The sequence below is a fragment of the Triticum aestivum genome, chromosome 4D (assembly GCF_018294505.1).
Source record: "Triticum aestivum cultivar Chinese Spring chromosome 4D, IWGSC CS RefSeq v2.1, whole genome shotgun sequence".
Classification (NCBI taxonomy): Eukaryota; Viridiplantae; Streptophyta; class Magnoliopsida; order Poales; family Poaceae; genus Triticum; species Triticum aestivum.
In genome coordinates, this window is record NC_057805.1 from 13,727,717 (window position 1) to 13,749,819 (window position 22,103).

The following is a 22,103-nucleotide window of genomic DNA, read 5'->3' on the forward strand; positions in this document are numbered from 1 at the left end:
GATCTTGTGGTGGTTGCACTGGTCGTTCACGACCACATTGAACGGCAACTTCCTCGATACAGGGGGTCAGTCCCTGGCCGTGCTCCCAACCTGAACCGCAACAGAGAGAGGCCACGCCCTGCTCTATGCCGATTACTTTGCGAATACCCCGCTCTTGAAGCCGGATAAATTCCGTCGCCGTTTTCGTATGGCAAGGCATCTGTTCAATCGTATCCGAGAGGGAGTGGTTGCTCATGACCCATACTTCGAGTGCAAGACGGATGCCCTTGGCAAGCTTGGATTCTTCTCTTACCAGAAATGCACCGCGGTCATCCGCATGCTTGCATATGGAATTCCAGGCGATCTGGTGGATGAGTATGTGTGTATGAGTGAGTCGACATGTCTGCTGTCACTGTACAACTTCTGCAAGGCCGTGGTGGCAGTATTTGGCCATGAGTACTTGAGGCAGCCAAATGCCGCTGATACAGAAAGGTTGTTGGCGGCCAACGCAGCTAGAGGCTTTCCAGGCATGCTTGGCAGCATAGATTGTATGCACTTGGAGTAGAAGAACTGTCCATTTGCTTGGCAGGGCCAGTACAAGGGGCATGTTAAAGCATGCACTGTCATATTAGAAGCGGTGGCTTCGCGAGATCTTTGGATATGGCATTCTTTTTTCGGCATGGCAGGTTCTCACAATGATATCAATGTGCTGCAGCGTTCTCCGGTCTTCGCAAGGCTTGCAGAAGGCCACTCCCCACCTGTCAACTTTGAGATCAACGACCACCAGTACAACAAGGGATACTACCTAGCTGATGGTATATATCCTTAGTGGTCAACTTTTGTGAAGACAATTTCGAACCCCCAAGGTGAGAAGAGAAAGAGATTTGCCCAAATGAAAGAGAGTGCTAGAAAGGATGTGGAACGTGATTTTGGTGTGCTTCAAGCCCGATGGGGTATCGTTCGAAACCCTGCACTGACATGGGATGAAGGAAAGCTTTGGGAGGTGATAACTGCTTGTGTAATCATACACAATATGATCGTCGAGAACGAGCGTGATAACAACATCTTCGACCAAGGATTTGATTTTTAAGGTGAAAATGTTGAGCCCCTGCACCAAGAACCGGACACGTTTGAACAGTTTGCCCAATTCATTGTGAACTGCGTGATAGGCACACTCATTTGGATTTTCAAAATGGCTTGGTTGAGCACGTGTGGACTCACATTGGCAACCAATAGATGTATTGGTTCATTATGTTCATTCAAGACAATTTCAATTTGGTTGTAAAACTATTTTATTAGAGACAATTTTGATTGGGTTGTAAAACTATTTTTATTTTCAGACAATTAATACTTGAACGTGCAAAATAGTTTTGAACATTGAAATATGAATATATGGGCATTTTTGGCCGTGGCGGACAAGATGGGGCCAAAGGATGCGTCCGCGCATTGGGCGCACGACCACCGCATCCCAGGTCATGTCCGGACACGACCCCATTGCCCTACCCAAACAGACAGAATCCGAGCTAAACGGACGTCCGTTTGGGGTCGTACGCTGGAGTTGGCCTCGGTGCAGATTGCTGTTGGCGTAGTCCGAAACACGAGAAGTCGACGTAGCTACGATCGGCGTGCACCCGAGGCGCAGCTGACGACCGAGATCCGATCGATCGAAGGTGCCAGTGCGTCCGAAGAGCCTGCTGGTTTGCTTCGTGTGCCACATTCTGGGACGCTATGCCATCCTTGGTAACTAAGGTTGTCATAAAAAAAGTCCCTTTCTATGCGCTGAGAAGATTTTCGCGGATAATATTGTCGATCAAATTTATTGTGGCTGAAAGAAAATCAATCTAAGAAATATCGGTATTTCGAATCGGTCTAATCTAGGGAACTGATCTAAGCTACAGAATCGATCTAATCTTTGACTCAATTAGATGTCGCACCCAGATGAGAGAAGATTAATCTCCCTGGGGCGATGCGCTGCGGAAGTGGTGGAAAGTTTTAGGATCGGCGTCGTGAGACTAACCGCTCTATACCATGTAGAAAATATGAAACCCTAATATTATCTGTTGTATTGATATGACCCTCTTGAGGGGAATATATGATGTTTCTAACCCTCGCGGGGGTATATGTGAAGTACAAAACTTGAAGGGCAAAAAGTCTATGACTTGAAATACAATATGCCCTCTATAATTCTAGTCTATCTCTAAGAGCAACTCCAATGTAGGTACCCATTTCGTCGCCGTCGTCTGTTTGGGTCGGTGCGGACAAAGGTGTTGGCCCAACGCACCGACGCACTCCCAAAAGGCATCCGCGCGGACCTATTTGCGGTTGAAATGTGTCGGCGCTGATGCAAAGCGGACACGCCGCATGTCCTCTCGGTGTCCGTCGCGTCCCCACCTGGCAGCCATCCAACTACCGCGGTCGTCTTTATTAATGGCGACCGCCCAGCGCGGGCCCAGGCTGGGGGCGACGCCGGAGCAGGAGCAGGCCTACCTCGAGCAATGGCGCCAGCAAATGCTGGCCGAGGAGCGCCGCTAGGGCGAGTACCTTGAAATGCTAGAGTACGAGGCCGAGGAGGAGCGCCCGCGACGGCCTGAACTAGGTGAGGCCTCGGCCGCGCTGGCCGCGATGGCGGTCCTTTTTGACAGCTGGCTGGTGTGCCGGTCGTTGGCTTTGTTGCCGGTGACAAAACTTGTCCATTTTGAAGGCTGGTTGGTATGACGGCCGCTGGCTTTGTTGCCGACATGAAACATGTCCTTTTTGAAGGCTGGCTCCTGTGTCGGCCGCTGGCTGTGTTGTCGGCATGAGACTATAGGCCACTGGTTGTGTTGTGGGCCGGCGTGAACTAGTGCGAACCGTGGCCGCGACTTAAATCCTTGGTTTCTCATGGTTAGGTGGACAGTGGTATCCCCAGCCCATCAGGGTTCAAGTCTTGGTGCTCGCATTTATCCTACGGTGACTTCGTAAAATCTCAAGATGATATGCCCGCTTAGCCTCTCAGAGATGCTCATAGCGGTAGGATGTGCGTGTGTGCGTTAATAGGATGAGCACCTACGTCTGTATTGTGTTATAAAAAAAAGCAAGATTCAAGATGAGGGGGTGTTTCCGCTTTGGATCTTATAATGAAGGAAAAGCCAACGGCTAGACGTCGGTCAACCGACCCAATTTTCGACCGGCCACCACGCAACCATTGGATAGAGCCATCCCAGCACCACCGTTGGATGCCTCTTCCCGCATTATCTCCTTCCTCCGGCTTGGTCAACACGGCCAGAAACCCCCCCTGCGTGTTCCACCGCTGGCGTCTCTGTCCCGGCCCCCATGTGTGTGCCTATTTGGCGAGGGACGACAACACCATCCCTCCTCGCGTCCCCGCGGGTTGCAGCGCCAGCGTCGTAGCCCTCCTGCCACCCCTTTGATGAAGGTCGGTTGTAGCAATATGTTGCCCCCGCCGTGGTAGCAGCACCCGCCCGCGAGCTCGTTGCTCAAGTGGCCTCGGTCGTGGCACCCGCCGGCTAGCTCATAGCACGCGTCGTCGCGGTAGCCAGATGTGGCTCCCCCGTCGCAGCTCCAATTAGTCATCGGTCGCAAAAGGAAAAAAAAATGTTGGTTCCGTTCCAGCAAAAAGCATGGCTCGCTGTCGCCGGGTCGCAGCAACAAATCAAGCCGGTTCCAGCAAAAAAATGCCTCGGCGTCGTCCACTGCAGTATTTTGGCACCGTGGGATGCAGCTCCGGCCGTGCCGACGCTCACACTGGTTCAGGCAAAAACAGATGGGAGCCGCAGCAGAACACCTCGAGGGTCGCAGCATTTTGCATCTCCCCAGCGCGCAAGCCGGTTCCAGCAGGCAGGTCACGGTCCCAGCACGGTCGCCCACCGGTTGCAACTTGTCGCCCCTTGGGTTCCAGCATGGCCGTCCGCTGGTTATATAGCTCCGGCTCCCGCCGGTTGCAACTTGTTCGTCCACCGGTTCTAGCACGGCAGTTCGCAGTCCGGTTCCAGCACAACCACCCGCCGGTTGCAGCTTCCCCCGACAGATAGTTCCAGCACGGGCGGGTGATGTCCCAAGCACTACCGCGCGGCGAAGCTACAAAGCAGTGGGGCGCTCTGGATGCAGACGAAAGGGGGCGCAGCACTACCGAGCAGCATCGATCGGAGTAGCTGGAGAACTTGCAAGAAACCGGAAATGGTCAGTTGCCTGACAAAGTCCTCCCAGAATCTTCCCAACGGTAAACAAACCATGCAAGTAGACCTCGCGTAAAAACATTTTTTTGTCTTCAGTTGCGCTGCAGCGCATACAAGACCTAGCCGCAACTATGCATAATCGGCTACGGTGACACTTATCAGGATTATTAAAGACAAAAAAGCCAAAATCTCGATCAGCATTCACCAAAACAAACAGTTGTTTTTTTTTGAAGAGCTACGGTACCGGCCAGAACAAACAAGGGTAACACAAACACAAACACAAACACTGGAAAATGAACAGGAATGACGTAGAAAGACATCTAACAAAAATAATAAACCAACCGGAAATATATGACAACTCACACAGCCAGAAAAAGAAGCAACACATGTATGACCTGAAGCTACTTTCAACGAGATTCCACATTTACCAACCAACCATTATGCACTCATTGGAGCAACAAAAAAACTCGCAGATGGGGAGGGACTGGATTGCGACATACCGACAGGCTAGGTGATTACTCCCTCTGTAAACTAATATAAGAGCGTTTACATCACTCAAGTAGTGATCTAAACGCTCTTATATTAGTTTATGGAGCCAGACTTCCACATTGCCCCTTCCCTCTCCTGACCTCCCAGACTTCCACATATGCCATTGCCTCAATCCTCTCGGTGTCCGCGTGGCCACCTCCCTGCGCCCCTGCCCCTGTTGTTCAAGTTCCTCGGCTGGTAGTACCCATCGTCGTTGTTGTAGTACCCGCCGCCACCACCACCACCCCGGCTATTCTGGTACCCGCCACTGCCACCACCACCCCAGCCATTCTGGTACTCGCCACCACCACCCCGGCTGTTCTGGTACCCGCCACCACCACCCCGGCTGTTCTGGTACCCGCCACTGCCACCACCATCCCGGCCATTCTGGTATCCGCCACCACAACCCCGGTCATTCTGGTATCCACCACCACCTCCACACCCATTTTCGTATCCGCTGCCCATGCCACAGCCACCACCACCCCAGCCATTCTGGTACCCGCCACCACCACCCCGGCTGTTCTGGTACCCGCCACCACCACCCCGGCTGTTCTGGTACCCGCTGCTGCCACCACCATCCCGGCCATTCTGGTATCCGCCACCACAACCCCGGTCATTCTGGTATCCACCACCACCTCCACACCCATTTTCGTATCCGCTGCCCATGCCACAGCCACCACCGCCGCCTCCTTGGTATCCACCACCACCACCTCCACGCCCATTCTCGTATCCACAGCCCATGCCATGGCCGCCACCACCACCACCTCCACGCCCATTCTCGTATCTGCTGCCCATGCCACGGCCGCCTCCATGCCCGCTGCGGCCATTAGGGTAGGCCCCCCTCCTGCCACGATCACCACCTCGCTGGTTCTGACAAGATTGCCGAGGGTGCTGAAACTGTCGCTTTTTTGGCTCGGCATACATCTGATCTTGTTCTTTCACATCAAATTTCTCCTGCTCTGCCCCAGCCACGCGATATTCCACACGAGGGTTCACCAGGGTTTTACCATCCTGAAGTTGGCATGTTAGTATCAGCCAGATATATATTATATACACAGAAAAACACTCCACAGGTCATCCAGTCATTACCACATTTTGCACATCGGCTGCATTAGACTGATGATCATTGTCGATTTCTGTGGCATGCGAGGAATCTTCCTCGTCCTCCTGTCAACAAGTAAACATACCAACAAGATCAATATAAGCTTTAATCATTTCTACTTTCAGAGATCAACAAACAAAATACTTGACCCCTCAAAATGTCCCAATTAAAACCGTGTAAATTTTAAATATAAACACTCATCTAATAATTACAAAATGTGTACCATTTGCTCAGTCTATCATAGCTCAGCTTCTGGGTGTTAGAACAGACACAAAATGAATAACCAAGCCAACACAACTAAGCAACAGTAGAAACACTTCACAGTAACCAAAATAATAAATCTAGCAAGATATCTTGTTTTAATCTCATCTGCAGAAAACACTTCGTACATGGTAGTGCTTTAGGTGAACATTCATAGTCATGACTGATCACATATGCTAGTATCAGAAAATTAGTGGTGCTTTTGCTTTCTGGATATAGTGGTTGATTATTTGCATCCAGCGCAATTAAAATAGGCATCCCTGAAAAGAAAATACTATAGCTGGCAGCTTAGCCTCCTAGCAAAGTGCAACTGCTGTCCTGCTTGAGATGTATTTACTTATTATACGACTGACCCTACAGAGGCAAGGAGTCCAGTCGAGTAAGTTAAGGGCATTGAGTTTGGAATCAGAGTACGGCTAACCAGGAGGAACCATATAGTCCTCTAGGAAATGTGACCCTCTCATCAAGAATAACAATTAAATGTACCTACATTTTCTTCTCTATATCAATCTACACCAACTACCAAGACACTAGCATGGGCATGGCTCACAGGGCAGCCACCAGCAAATAACGCCAAAATCTTCAGTGAAGACCGAGGCAAAAGTTTCAGGAGTTCGGGTTATTCTAAAACTTGCATTAACACAATGCTCTCCGGGAAATCAAATCCTTTATGCATAAAAAACTGAAATGCCATCAGCGAAATATGTATGCACCATTACACACTAAGTGTCCAGACGACCGCTGTGAGTTGGATAAGGTCTCTCATCATATGGCACAAAATAAAAACAGTACTTGAATTCCCAGCAACCCAAAACAATTGGAAAACACCACAAAAGTTAAACGATAACCCAAGTTCATGATTGGCTGTTTGGAAAATGCAAGACAGCACAATTTATCCAGGAGTACTTAATTATTAATGCATCATTTCAAATGTGCACCCCACCAAAGTGATTTATCATAGGTATGTAGGTGCAGTTTAATAGTACTCTACACCAAAGAACTGTGATATTACCAAAGGTGTAGTAAGGTGATGACAGTGCTATCTAGCTTCTGTTCCAATAATCATAATACTAAAAGGTGGAGATGGACATTGTACAGTTTCTAAATATAATGTCTGAGGCAACATGCAGTAGCTGATGCTTGGACGATTTACAGTGAATATACCATGATCTTTAGTTTTAAAAGCATAAAGAACTGTACATGTACAAACACAGGTTTAAATCTAGGGAAATCAATGCAAAAGCGATGCCAGCATAAAATTGTTACTAAAAATATCACAATGTTGTTATAAAGAACGGAGAACTGTGAACGTGAACTCTTAGGTTAGAAATCCCATTTTGCAATTTAGGAAAATGACACTACCTTTAGTGTTAGTCCACACACAAAATAGCAACACCATAACTTCTATACATATTTAAATTGCAAGTGATTTTATGATGAGCCCTAGAGGCTGGAGCTTTACCCATGTCATATTAATGCTGAGTAAATAATTACATACTATCTCAACAATCAAGCTTGCGCAACGAACTGCAAAACTGGCAAGAACAATAGGGCTATAGATTCTGCAACTAGCAAGATTGCAATGCGCCTAGCAGCTTGCTGCTAAAAATAATAAGATTCCTCAAATGGAAGTCAAAGAAGATCCCTCGGGACTTGACAAAGATTACGAATGATCTATAGTTATGAAAGAGAATCTGCAACTCAGAAAAGTAATCTAGCAATAATATCAAAGTACACAGCTAGGATGCGAAAGAACATATATTACCAGACCCAAAGAATATACAACTATTAAGTTGTGTTATCAAAGTAATGTTGGTCACAAGTCCTAGACTTGTAATCATGAAGTAGATAAGCAACAAGAAGTAAGAATGACAGATAGGAGTAAAATGGTACCCAGGTCCCAGGAGCATGTGCTCCTTCAGTGGACGGTAAATAAATAATTCTGAGTGTCTAAAATTCAGGTAAAATTACACATGCAAATGTTTGAACCATTCAGATTCCAGGAGGTTTTCTTGGAAAAACAAACACTTTTTCGCGCCTGAACAAAAGAAACAAATCTGGGCTCTAAAATGTAATCTTTAGAAGCACAAAACTTGTACAGAAAAAAAGGAGACCCAGTGCTAGAAGCTCCTACGCCAGGTGGGGTCTGCGGAAGGATTATACGAGGCAAGCCTTACCCCTGCACACTGCAATGCAGAGAGGCCGCCTCGAAACTTGTTTTACACAATGGGTACAAATATTGTCAGAGCGCTAACTTGGTTTCTCCACTCATGCTGCAGAAATGCCAGCTTTTTCCGTTAAATTTACAAACGTAATAAAATACAAGAGAATTTACATGTGTATCCTTTTCAGAATGTTTTGATATCAGGGATTGGGGTTGCTGTTCTTTTCAACCAGCATTTTAAGTAATGGCCAACAAAGTAAAAAAGGAACAAATGTACAATAAACAATCATGTTATTGCATGACTGCAATATGATGAATTCTAGCGCATGATATTTTATAATCTTTAATACAAGAAAAACTCAATTACTATGTTTGCAAACTGCAAAGACCCATCAGAATAGAGACCATCCTGTACCTAGATAGTGGTAGCACTATACATAATATTATACAAAGATCATAGTTGTTAAGTTATTATTTTCAGCGTTTTTTTCCAGAACACCAATGCACAGGCACTGTCTGTTATATCTAAGCAACGGCGCACAACATCCATATGAAACAGCATAATATACACCCCAAATGGATTGACCTTACAGTTTTCCAGTTAAAGCTACAATCCACATTGATCATTACTACTGAATCAGCACAAAAAGCACCAGCAGCAGCAACAATGATGATAATAATAATACTAGGAGCACTGTGCACTACAGCAGATCAATCATTGACAAAGATCAGAACAAAGTTTCAGGGCAATGATCACTTCACCATGCTAAGCATATACTCCCTCCGTCCGGAAATACTTGTCGGAGGAATGGATATATCTAGACGTATTTCCGGACGGAGGGAGTATTAAATTACTAAAGAGTGCAATTTGCTATTTCACCTTGTGATTTTCAGCAGCTAGGATCTCCTTGAGTGATGGTGCCTCTGGTGAGTCGGTCATGCTCATCTGTGCCTGCAGACCTTCAGCTCCATGGTTCCCAGCAACTGCAGGTGCTGTGTAGTAGTCTGATGCCATGATCCTGTCTAACTTGGACCTCACCGCAGCATCTACAGCAAAAGGCCACATATTTCAATCAGCAATCACCTCAAACCAAACCAAATTACAAACCTATATCAACCCTCACATGTAACAGAGGAGCCAGGGTGGATCGGCGCATCAGCACGGGTTAGCCATAGGCGGGCATGATGGGCACAGGCCTGGAGTGCGTCGTGGTGGGAGACACCATCTGCGGAAGAAGGGCGAGCCGCGGCAAGGGCCGCCACAGCCTCCACGAGCAGGTCCACGGTATCATCCCATACATAGCCGTGGGTGATGCAGCTGCTCCGTTCGTGCTTGCGCGCAACCATGGTGGCGATGAACTCGTTTGGTGACTTGACATGAAAAAGGGAGCCGAAGTAGATGAGCGCGAGGAGGTCCTGGATGGACAAATCGGAGCCAAAGGATGAGGAACCGGCAGCAGGTGCAGAGACGGTGGTGAGCTCCTTGGTGAGAGCGGTGGAGAGTGGTACGCGGAGGCGCTCAAGCTCGTCAATGAGCGCGGCGATGACGGGCTTGGAGTGCATGAGCTCCTTCTGCTCCTGGTAAAGCATCTTGCCGGCAGCGACGGACTCCTCCATCTGCGCGATGCGATTCTGCTTCCTCCGCAGCACACGGAGACGCCTCGACACCACCGAGAGCACCGGCCCTTCCTTGATTTCAAATATTGTCCCTTTGGTTTCAAATTCTTTAACCAACTCTGCAAAAAAAATGCAAAGCATAATGTAAGGCAACAGTAATGTTTTCATCAACAAAAAAGCAACTAATTACATGTGTTATCAGACTACCTTATTAACTAGTGCTTTTCCGGTTATTACAATTTTTTGTTAACTCCATAAATTTATTAGGGACGAGTACCTGAAGTCGTGCCAAAAGAGCTAAAAAGAACACATGGTTCATATGTTGGTTCGAACCACGCCGTCTTTTGAGGAGCACACTGCGCACCAGACTCGAGCTTCAAACTTTTGGTGTCCACAGTAAGTACATATGCTGTCGGATGGCACATGCTCTCCTTCGCCATAATGTAAATAACATTGTCATCAAGCAAGCTTAATGTAGGACCAGCACTAGTCAATTTCTTCCAAGTCAAATTGTTTTCCTCATCAAACATCCCAGGCAACAAATTCGGCAAACTTGAGTCGGTGAAAGATATCTCAGACGTATCAATCGTCAAGCCATCACACCAAACATCTGAATAAATTGATCTAGTCCATGTTTTAGCCATCCAGCCATAATCCTTTGTTCGCTTCATGTTGCAGAAAGCATCTTGCACATGAAAATCTAACTCAACACACTTGATCAAATCATTGAATATCGTCACATGACGGTGTGGTCTTGGAGTGAGATTCTCGAACATCAAATGGAACTCAGACGTATCACACGGTTCCGGAACTGGCAACGGAACAAAACGGATGGTAGGCTTTTTATCCAAAACATTGCATAAGAGAATTCCCCACCAGAGATCAATCCAACCTATGATACCCTTTTCTGCATATGCCACGCTCATGGCATTATGAAGCAATAGCTTATCCCTAGCATTCCTTGTCTCATTATCCTCAGCAATACAAGCGACCTGAGAGTGCCAATCATTCGTGTCGGATCGATATATGTGGAGTGTGTAATGTTTGCGAGACTCAAGTCTGAAATATTCAACATGTGGGAAAATGGCAGCAAAGTCTTCACTGTTATCACTAACGGGCAAGATGGCAGCCATGTTTTGCGAAACAGAAGATGGATATGGCCTTGCAAGAAGATGAAGAGAGGCGAAATCGGGCCCTGCTTTGTAAACAAAATAGTCGATGAACCGCAAGTAACGGTTGACACTGTCAGAGAAGGTGATAGCCAGCAGTACAAAGCCTCCAGTTACACCAAGTATACGAGGCTGTGCTGCCAAGCGATCCCCGGTCTGATCAACGCACAGTGAGATGGCTGGAGGGTCAACTGCTTCAAAAGAAACCTCCAAGTGAACCCCTTTGCTATTCTTGGATTTTGCGGTAGTGGAATTTTTCAACTGGCCCACTAAACATTTTTTATCCAAGAGGATTTGGGGGTGGCGGCCACACGGAGAAGGATGGTCTTGCATTGCCATGACGGAAGAGTGAAAGGGTGCCGATGAAGATATGGATCGTGGAAGGCGGCGAATGGCCTAGCCCTGGGAATTGATGGGAAAGAAGCTCGGCGGTCGATGTCAGGGAATCAGGGTAGATGAGCTCGGACTATGGCTGCCTGGGAGTCAGGGCAGACGGCCGGAGACGGAGCGTCGTGGCAAAGAACGAAGGTGGGAAGCGCCGGGATGGCGGTGGTGGCGGCGGCGGCAGGCGGTCGAGGTGCGCGGCGGCAGGCCGTCGAGGCGCGCGGCGACGGCAGGCGGTCACGGTGCGCGGCGACGGCAGGCGGTCGCGGGTGCGCGGCGGCGACGGTGGAGCCGAACCCTAGCGAGGCGGCGGCACGAGGGAGACAGATTGAGCGAGGGGAAGAACCGAAGGAGCGAGACAGATCGGTCGCTAGCAGATTCTCGAACGCTCGGGGCGGCCGGCCCATGTAGTGTCAGGCTCGGTAGCGAGTTGTTTCCAGTGAGTTTGTTTTTCCTTTTTTTGAGGTTTTTTTTTCTGTTTTATTAGTTTTCAGCGGGTTTTTTATTTTGGTTTTCCAGGAAAACACGAAATTTATTTATTTATTAAAAATATATTTCTTAAAAAAATACTTGGCATTTTTGAAAAATTGAGAATATTTTCTAATATGTTTGTGAGCATTTTATGAAAAAATATGAGCACTTTTGTATATTTCTGAACATTTTTAAGCAATTTTTGTAAATGACGAACGTTACAATTTTTTGTAATAGATATGGGAGTCTCTAGAAGCGTATGGTGCGTATCTAGTGGCCGCTATTCTCCCTGGCGGTTCAGTGCATGCGAGGTGTGCATGCCACGTTGGGGGTTTATGCGGTGTAGGCTTATGTTTGTGATTTGTAGACAAAATGACCATCCTGCGACGCGGATGACGGGCAGGCTCGGTGTTTCAAATGGCCACTGGACATAGATTAAGTCATGTGCACGCCCAATCCCTTGTATTGACTTCGATTGGACGACAAACCGCTCCCACTCACCACTCGCATTCATCTCAGGGGTTTGCATGTTCAATTTGGAAATTGCGCTCCATCTCCTAATTTCTCTCCATACTCCCCTATGCTCACCCCGATGGTGGAATCGTCGCGCCATTGATGTCGATCCTCTACTGGTTCAGGATGGAGGGTAGGTAATCAGAAGTGAGCATGCATCTCAACTCCGTAGGCCCCTCTATTTTTCTTGAGCGCTGTTCTTTGTTGTTTATCTTGCTGATGTCGACGATGTGTGGATGAAGGGGGTCACAGGGTACTGATAGTGTCTTGAGCCCATCAATCCACACAAGGCTAACTAAGTGTAGCTTCGTGGTCCTATTCGCACCTCTCACTTAAGTGTCGTCGTCTACATATGACATGTATATGTGAGTACTTTGAATATATTCGCAAGTTGAATAGAAATGAAAAGGGAGTATTCATGCGAGGTGAGTCAAGATAAATAGCTAAGGGTTTTATTTTGCAAGAATCCATTTTTTTTCCTGAACTAGAAAAGAAAATTTTAAGTTAGGAGAATATTCTGTAAGCTTAAAGGTCAAAGTGAAGCACACCCATGTGTTCAATCCCGATCAAACATCATCAACTGCGCATACGTCACGGTGGCTACAAATCAGCTGACATATGTATAAAAAATGTACAAGTCAGGGTAAAAGTTTTTGTAGAGACTAATATATGTTGTCAAATAATTAGATAGATAGCATCTGCAGCCAGGCTTGATGAGTCGGAGTCCTCAAGCCGGATGTGGTGAGGCCCAAACCGCCGGGATGCACTGAGTCCCACCGAGAATGTATCTGGTGGAACGACCAAACTGGTGCACCAGATGCACCAACTATACGTGGGCCGTTGGATTCAAAAGAGGGGTAGGATTTGGGCGGTGACCGACTTACTGGCACATTTGCAAAATAGTCCTTGAAGTACAGCTAAATCTAGCGATCTGACCTCTCTGTACCCACATTGTCTTCCTCCCCTTCTGTATTATGTACCAGCCCGTCCAGCTGAGCGCTACGGTTCGGGAAGGCTGCTACGTCACCTCTCTCTCCCCCGCTCCTGGACCTTCTCCCCTTTCTATCCTGTACTTAGTTCCGGCATCGACGCGCTGTTGAAGCACTTGCTCCCCTCCTCTCCTCCGAGTCGCGCCCAACGAAGACGCCATTGCCGCCGACGAGCGCGTAAATGTAGCGGCGGTGTGCACCTCCGGGGGACTGATGACCCACAAGTATATGGGATCAATTGTAGCTTTTTTTATAAGTAAGAGTGTCAAACCCAACCAGGAGCAGAAGGAAATGACAAGTGGTTTTCAGCAATATAATGTCTGCAAGTGCTGGAATTATAAGTAGTAGAATAGTTTGATAGCAAGATAATTTATAACGAGTAAGTAACGATAATAGTAACAAAAGTGCAGCAAGGTAGCCCAATCCTTTTGAGGCAAAGGACAGACCAAAACGATCTCTTATGATAAGCAAAGCGTTCTTGAGGGTACACGGGATTTTCATCTAGTCACTTCACCATGTTGGTTTGTTTCGTGTTCGATACTTTGATAATTTGATATGTGGGTGGACCGGTGCTTAGGTGTTGTTCTTACTTGAATAAACCTCCTACTTATGATTAACACCCCCCCCCCCCCCCCGGGCGCAAGCATCCGCAACTACGAGAAAAGTATTAAGAAATAATTCTAACCATAGCATTAAACTTTAGGATCCAATCGGTCCCTTACGGAATAGCGCATAAACTGGGGTTTAAACTTCTGTCACTCTCGCAACCCATCATCTAATTGCTACTCCACAATGCATTCCCTTAGGCCCAAATATGATGAAGTATCATGTAGTCGACGTTCACATGACATCACTAAGGGAATAACAACATACATACTATCGAAATATCAAACACATATCAAGTTTACATGATTACTTGCAACATGATTTCTCCCGTGACCTCAAGAACAAAAGTAACTACTCACAAATGATAATCATGCTCACGATCATAGGGGTATTAAATAGCATATTGGATCTGAACATATAATCTTTCACCAAATAAACCATATAGTAATCAACTATAAGATGTAATCAACACTACTAGTCACCCACAAGCACCAATCTATAGTTCCGGTAACAAGATTGAACACAAGAGATGAACTAGGGTTTGAGATGAGATGGTGTTGTTGAAGATGTTGATGGAGATTGCCCTCCCCAAGATGGTAGAGTTGTTGGTGGTGATAGGGCGATGATTTCCCCCTCCGGGAGGGAAGTTTCCCCGGCGGAATTGCTCCGCCGGAGGGCAAAAGTGCTCCTGCCCAAGTTCCGCCTCGAGAAGGCGGCGCTCCATCCCGAAAGTCCTCACTTTTTATTTTTTTCTAGGTCAAAATGACTTATATACCAGAAGATGGGCACCGGAGGTGGGCCTGGGTGAGCACAACCCACCAGGACACGCATGGGCTCCCTAGCGCGGCCAGGTGGGTTGTGCCCACCTGGTGGGCCCCCTCTGGTACTTATTTGCTGCAATATTCTTCATATATTCCATAAAAATTCTCCGTGAAGTTTTAGCTTGTTTGGAGTTGTGCAGAATAGGTAGCCTGACGTAGCTTTTCGAGGTCCAGATTTCCAGCTGCGGAATTCTCCCTCTTTGTGTATACCTTGCATATTATGAGAGAAAAGGCATTAGAATTACTCCAAAAAGCATTATTATGAATAAAAACATCATAAATAACAGTAGGAAAACATGATGCAAAATGGACGTATCAACTCCCCCAAGCTTAGACCTCGCTTGTCCTCAAGCGAAAACCGAAATCGAAAAACATGTCCACATGCTTAGAGAGAGAGGTGTCGATAAAAACAAAATACGGACATAGAAGCATCATGTTGATTATTATAACAGCAACAAACTTAAACATAGGAATCTTATCATAGAACTTTTATCATAGACTTCTCATGAATAAGTGACAATTCATCACACTATTGAAGTATAAAACAAAAACTCTATTAAAAATTAACAAACTATGTTCTTAGTCAACTTTGCAACTGCAATTCATCGTCTTTCCAGGAAGGATCACGTATCGGAGCCTTTAGGCAAGTCCACATACTCAACCATCATATAGTCTTCTATGATTGCTAACACTCACCGCGTACACATGAGCAAAACGTTTCAACCGGACACATAGAAAGATAGGGGCTTATGGTTTTGCCTCCCAACGTATTCACCTCAAGGGTGATGTCAACAATAATAACTCATGCTATCTATATTCGACTGGACATATGTGCCTAGATCTTTCCTCACCACATGATGCTTGCTGATACGTCTCCTACATCTCCATAATTATTTTATGTATTCATGCCATGTTTATAATATTTTTACATGAATTTGGTATTATTTGGTTAGAACTAACCCAGACTGATGTTGTTTTCAGCAGAACTATCGTGGTGTTATTTTTGTACAGAAATAAAAGTTCTCGGGATCAGCAGCGCGTTCACTGCACTCCAGTGTCATCATAAGTAAGCTTTTTCTTTGAGCCGCCCCGACCGATAGTTCCAGCACGGGCTACAAAGCAGTGGGGCGCTCTGCATGCAGACGAAAGAGAGCGCCCTAAGTGAGCACTACCGAGCAGCATCGATCTGAGTAGCTGGAGAACTTGCAAGAAACCGGAAATGTTTTCTGGGTCAGTTGCCTGACAAAGTCCTCCCAGAATCTTCGCAACAATTTTTTGTGTGCAGTTGCGCTCCTGCGAATACAAGACCTAGCCGCAACTATGCATAATCGGCTACAGTGACGCCTAGCACCTTGCATAAAAAACTTATCAGGATTGTAAAAGACAGCAGAAATCTCGATCAGCATTCACCAAAACAAACATTACTATTATTTTCAAGAAAAGGGACGATACCGGCCAGAACAAACAAACAAAGGAAACACAAACACAATCAAGAACGACGTAGAAAGACATCCAACAAAAATAATAAAACCAACAAGAAATATATGACGACCCACACATCCGGAAAAAGAAGCAACACAACGATATGAACATATGTGACCTGAAGCTACTTTCAACGAGATTCCACATTTACCAACCAACCATATGCACTCAATACAGCGACAAAAAAACTCACACATGGGGACGGATTGGATTGTGACATACCGACAGGCTAAGTTAGTTAGTTATATATAATAGCAAAATGGCTCCCAGACTTCCAGATATGCCCTTGCCTCAACCCTCTCGGTGTTCGCGTGGCCAACTCCCTGCGCCCCTGCCCCTGTTGTTGAAGTTACTAGGCTGCTAGTACCCATCATCGTTGTTGTTGTAGTACCCGCCGCCGCCTCCACCACCACCACCACCACCCCGGCCATTCTGGTACCCGCCCTGGTGTCCGCCACCAGCACCCCTGCCATTCTGGTACCCGCCCTGGTATCCGCCACCACCACCCCGGCCATTCTGGTACCCGCCCTGGTATCCGCCACCACCACCCCGGCCATTCTGGTACTCACCACCACCTCCTTGGTATCCACCACCACCACCACCTCCACGCCCATTCTGGTATGCGCTGCCCATGCCACGGCCGCCTCCACGCCTGCCATGGCCATTAGGGTAAGCCCCCCTCCTGCCACGATCACCACCTCGCTGGTTCTGAAAAGATCGCCAAGGGCGCTGAAACTGTCGCTCTTTTGGCTCGGGATACCTCTGATCTTTTTCTTCCACATCAAACTTCTCCTGCTCTGCCTCAGCCAAGGGATATTCCTCATGAGGGTTCACCGGGGATTTACCTTCCTGAAGCTGGCATGTTAGTATAAGCCAGAAATATATTACATGCACAGAAAAACACTCCACAGGTCATCCAGTCTTTACCATATTTTGCACATCGGCTGCATTAGACTGATGACCATTGTAGATTTCTGTGGCATGCGAGGAGTCTTCCTCCTCCTCCTGTCAGCAAGTAAACATACCAACAAGATCAATATAAGCTTTGTAGACTGATGACCATTGTAGGTTTCTTGCAATAGTATCCAAGTACACAGCTAGGATGCCAAAGAACATATATTACCAGACCCAAAGAATATAAAACTATTAAGTTGTGTTATCAAAGTAATGTTGGTCATAAGTCCTAAACTCATAATCATAAAGTAGACAAGCAACAAGTAAAAATGACAGCTAGGAGTAAAATGGCACCCAGGTCCCAGGAGCATGTGTTCCTTCAATGGACAGTAAATAAATAATTCTACAACAACAACAACAACAACAAAGCCTTTAATCCCAAACAAGTTGGGGTAGGCTAGAGATGAAACCCATAAGATCTCGCGACCAACTCATGGCTCTAGCACATGGATAGCAAGCTAATAAATAATTCTGAGTGTTTAAAATTCAGGTAAAATTATACATGCAAATGTTTGAACCATTCAGATTCCTGTAGCTTGTGGAAAAACAAACTTTTTTTGCGCCTTAGCAAAAGAAACAAATCTGGGGCTCTAAAGTGAAATCTTTAGAAGCTCAAACTTAACTTATACAAAAAAAAGGAGACCCAGTGCTAGAAGCTCCCACGCCAGGTGGGGTCTGGGGAAGGATTATATAACGCAAGCCTTGCCCCTGCACACTGCAATGCAGAGAGGCCGCGTCGAAACTTGCTTTACTCAATGGGTACAAATATTGTCAGAGCGCTAAACTTGGTTTCTCCACTCATGCTGCAGAAATGCTAGCTTTTTCCGTTAAATTCACAAACGTAGTAAAAATACAAGAGCATTTGCATGTGTCCCCTTTTCAGAATGTTTTGATATCAGGGATTAGGATTGCTGTTCTTTTCAACCAGCATTTTAAGTAATGGCCAACAAAGTAAAAAAGGAACGACTGTACAATACAAAATCATGTTATTGCATGATTGCAATGATGAATTCTAGCACATGATATTTATAATCTTTAATACTCCCTCCGTTCCTAAATATTTGTCTTTCTAGAGATTTCAACAAGTGACTACATACGAAGCAAAATGAGTGAACCTACACTCTAAAATATGTCTATATACATCCGTATGTGGTAGTTCATTTGAAATCTCTAAAAAGACAAATATTTAGGAACGGAGGGAGTACAACAAAAACTCAACTACTATGTTGCAAACTGCGAAGACCCATCAGAATAGAGACCATCCTGTACCTAGATAGTGGTAGCACTACACATAATATTATACAACGATCATACTAGTTGTTAAGTTAGTATTTCAGCGGGGGGTTTTTTCAGAACACAAATGCACAGGCACCATCTGTTATATCTAAACAACGGCCCACAACATCCATATGAAACAGCATAATCTACACCCCAAATGGAGTGACCTTACAGTTTTCTAGTTAAAGTTATAATCCACATTGATCATTACTACTGAACCAGCACAAAAAGCAGCAGCAACAACAACAAAGATGATAATAATAATACAAGGAGCAATCATCAACAAAGATCAAAACAAAGTTTCAGGGCAATGATCACTTCACCATGCTAAGCATATATTAAATTACAAAAGAGTGCAATTTGCTATTTTACCTTGTGACCTTCAGCAGCTATGTACTCCTTAAGTGATGGTGCCTCTGGTGAGACAGTCATGCTCATCAGTGCCTGCACACTTTCAGCTCCATGGTGCGCTGTGTAGTAGTCCGATGCCATGATCCTGTCTAACTTGGACCTCACCGCAGCATCTACAGCGAAAAGCCACATATTTCAATCAGCAATGAGCTCAAAACAAACCAAATTACAAACCTATATCAACCCTCACATGTAACAGAGGAGCCAGGGTGGATCGGTGCATTAGCACGGGTGAGCCATAGGCGGGCATGATGGGCACAGGCCTGGAGTGCGTCATGGTGGGAGACGCCAACCGCAGAAGCAGGGCGAGCCGTGGCAAGGGCCGCCACGGCAGACACTGCATCAAGGTCGTTCTCCGTAAGCAGGTCCACGGTATCATCCCATACATAGCCGTAGGTGATGCAGCTGCTCCGCTCGTGCTTGCGTGCAACCATGGTGGTGATGAACTCGTCTGGTGACTTGACATAAAAAAGGGAGCCAAAGTAGACAAGCGCGAGGAGGTCTTGGATGGACAAATTGGAGCCGAAGGATGAGGAACCGGCAGCAGGTGCAGGGACGGTGGAGAGCTCCTTGGTGAGGGCAGTGGAGAGTGGCACGCGGAGGCGCTCGAGCTCGTTAATGAGCGCGGCGATGGTGGGCTTGGAATGCATCACCTCCTTCTGGTCCTGGTTAAGCACCTTGCCGGCGGCGACCGACTCCTCCATCCGCGCAATGCGATCCTGCTTCTTCCGCAGCGCGCGAAGACGCTTCGACACCACTGAGAGAGCCGGCCCTTCCTTGGTTTCAGATATTGTCCCTTTGGTTTCAAATTCTTTAACCGACTCTGCAAAAAAAATTGCAAAGCATAATGTATAGCAGTAATTAATGTTTTCAACAACAAAAAAACATTTTTCTCCGGTTATTACAAATTTTTGTTAGCTCCATAAGTACCTGAAGTTGTGCCAAAAGACCTAAAAAGAACACACGGATCATAGGTTGGTTCGAACCACAACATGTTTTCAGCAGAGCAATGCGCACCAGACTCGAGCTTCAAACTTTTACCGTTCACAGCAAGTACATATGCTGTCCGGTGGCACATGCTCTCCTTCGCCATAATGTAAATAACATTGTCATCGTGCAAGCTTAATGTAGGCCCAGCACTGGTCAAATTCCCCCATGTCAAACTGTTTTTGTCATCAAACATCTCAGGTAAAAGATTCGGCAAACTTGAATCACTGAAAGATAACTCAGATGTATCAAACGTCAGACCATCATGCCAAATATCTGAATAAATCGATCTACTCCAGGTCCTAGCCATCCAACCATAATCTTTTCCTCGCTTCATGTTGCAGAAAGCATCTTGCACATGAAAATCTAACTCAACAAACTTGATCAAATCATTGAATATTGTCACATGACGGTGTGGTCTTGGGGTGAGATTCTCAAACGTCAAATGGGATTCAGAAGCATCACATGGTTCAGGTACTGGCAATGGAACAAAACGGATGATAGGCTTTTTATCCAAGACATTGCATAAGAGAATTCCCCACCAAAGATCAATCCAACCTATGATACCATTTTCTGCATATGCCACGCTCATGGCATCATGAAGCAATAGCTTACGCTTAGCTTTCCTTGTTTCATTATCCTCGGCGATATTAGCCACCTGAGTGTGCCAATCATTTGCATCAGATCGATAAATGTGGAGTGTGTAATGTTTGCGAGACTCGAGCACGAAATATTCAACATGGGGAAAAACGACAGCAAAGTCTTCACTGTTATCATTAACAGGCAGGATGGCAACCAAATTTGCCTCAAAAGAAGATGGATATGGCCTTGGAATAAGATGAAGACAGGGAAAATTTGGCCCTGCTTTGTAAACGAAATAGTCGGTGAATGGTAAATGGTGGACACTCCCGAAGAAAGTGAAAGCCAGCAGTACAGACCCTCCAGCCTCACCAAGTATATGAGGATCTACTGGCAAGAGCTCCCCTGTCTGATCAACGCAGCTGACGAGGCACAACGAGATAGCTGGAGGGTCAACTGCTTTAAAAGAAACCTCCAAGTGATGCCCTTTGCTATTCTTGGTTTTCGCGGTAGTGGAATTTTCCAACTGGCCCACTAAACATTTTCTATCCAGCAGGATTTGGGGGTGGCGGCCACACGGAGAAGGATGGTCTTGCATTGCCATGACGGAAAAGTGAAAGGGTGCCGATGAAGATATGGATCGTGGAAGGCGGCGAATGGCCTAGCCCTGGGAATTGACGGGAAAGAAGCTCGGCGGTCGATGTCAGGGAATCAGGGTAGACGAGCTCGGACTATGGCTGCCTGGGAGTCAGGGCAGACGGCCGGAAACGGAGCGTCGTGGCAAAGGCCGAAGGTGGGAAGCGCCGGGATGGCGGTGGTGGCGGCGGCGGCAGGCGGTCGAGGTGCGCGGCGGCAGGCCCTCGAGGCGCGCGGCGGCAGGCCGTCGCGGTGCGCGGCGACGGCAGGCGGTCGCGGTGCGCGGCGACGGCAGGCGGTCGCGGTGCGCGGCGACGGCAGGCGGTCGCGGGTGCGCGGCGGCGACGGTGGAGCCGAACCCTAGCGAGGCGGCGGCACGATGGAGACAGATTGAGCGAGGGGAAGAACCGAAGGAGCGAGACAGATCTTTTTGACAGATCGGTCGCTAACAGATTCTCGAACGCTCGGGGCGGCCGGCCCATGTAGTATCAGGCTCGGTAGCGAGTTGTTTCCAGTGAGTTTGTTTTTCCTTTTTTTGAGGTTTTTTTTTCTGTTTTATTAGTTTTCAGCAGGTTTTTTATTTTGGTTTTCCAGGAAAACATGAGATTTATTTATTTCTTAAAAATATATTTCTTAAAAAATACATGGCATTTTTGAAAAATTGAGAATATTTTCTAATATGTTTGTGAGCATTTTATGAAAAAATATGAGCACTTTTTTATATTTCTGAACATTTTTAAGCAATTTTTGTAAATGACGAACGTTACAATTTTTTGTAATAGATATGGGAGTCTCTAGAAGCCTATGGTGCCTATCTAGTGGCCGCTATTCTCACTGGCGGTTCAGTGCATGCAAGGTGTGCAGGCCACGTTGGGGATTTATGGGGTGTAGGCTTACGTTCGTGATTTGTAGACAAAAATGACCATCCTGCGACGCGGATGACGGGCAGGCTCGGTGTTTCAAATGGCCACTGGACATAGATTAAGTCATGTGCACG

At 46.6% G+C, this 22,103-nt stretch overlaps 2 protein-coding genes and 1 non-coding gene across 4 annotated transcripts; all 3 read right to left on the reverse strand.

The window, feature by feature from the left end:
* Nucleotides 1-4,448: 4,448 nt before the first annotated feature.
* LOC123095752 (uncharacterized) lies at nt 4,449-11,710 on the reverse strand. Of its 2 annotated transcripts, XM_044517317.1 has the most exons (6): nt 10,104-11,710; nt 9,334-9,945; nt 9,090-9,256; nt 5,772-5,849; nt 5,438-5,693; nt 4,449-5,359 (listed from the first exon to the last, which is right to left on the reverse strand). In XM_044517317.1, the coding sequence occupies exons 1-6, from the start codon at nt 11,332-11,334 to the stop codon at nt 4,812-4,814; spliced, it is 2,892 nt and encodes a 963-aa protein (XP_044373252.1). In that variant the 5' UTR covers nt 11,335-11,710; the 3' UTR covers nt 4,449-4,811. The 2 variants fall into 2 exon arrangements, with proteins under 2 accessions (XP_044373252.1, XP_044373251.1); XM_044517316.1 differs by having other exon boundaries at nt 4,449-5,693.
* Nucleotides 6,734-6,820, reverse strand: LOC123100907 (small nucleolar RNA Z161/Z228). Its single transcript, XR_006448521.1, has one exon. It is a non-coding gene; the product is annotated as a small nucleolar RNA Z161/Z228 (small nucleolar RNA).
* Nucleotides 11,711-16,324: 4,614 nt separating the features above from the next.
* LOC123095753 (uncharacterized) lies at nt 16,325-21,512 on the reverse strand. The gene is made up of 5 exons (XM_044517318.1): nt 19,835-21,512; nt 19,095-19,727; nt 18,866-19,017; nt 17,189-17,266; nt 16,325-17,110 (listed from the first exon to the last, which is right to left on the reverse strand). The coding sequence occupies exons 1-5, from the start codon at nt 21,072-21,074 to the stop codon at nt 16,622-16,624; spliced, it is 2,592 nt and encodes an 863-aa protein (XP_044373253.1). The 5' UTR covers nt 21,075-21,512; the 3' UTR covers nt 16,325-16,621.
* Between the last annotated feature and the right edge of the window lie 591 nt (nt 21,513-22,103).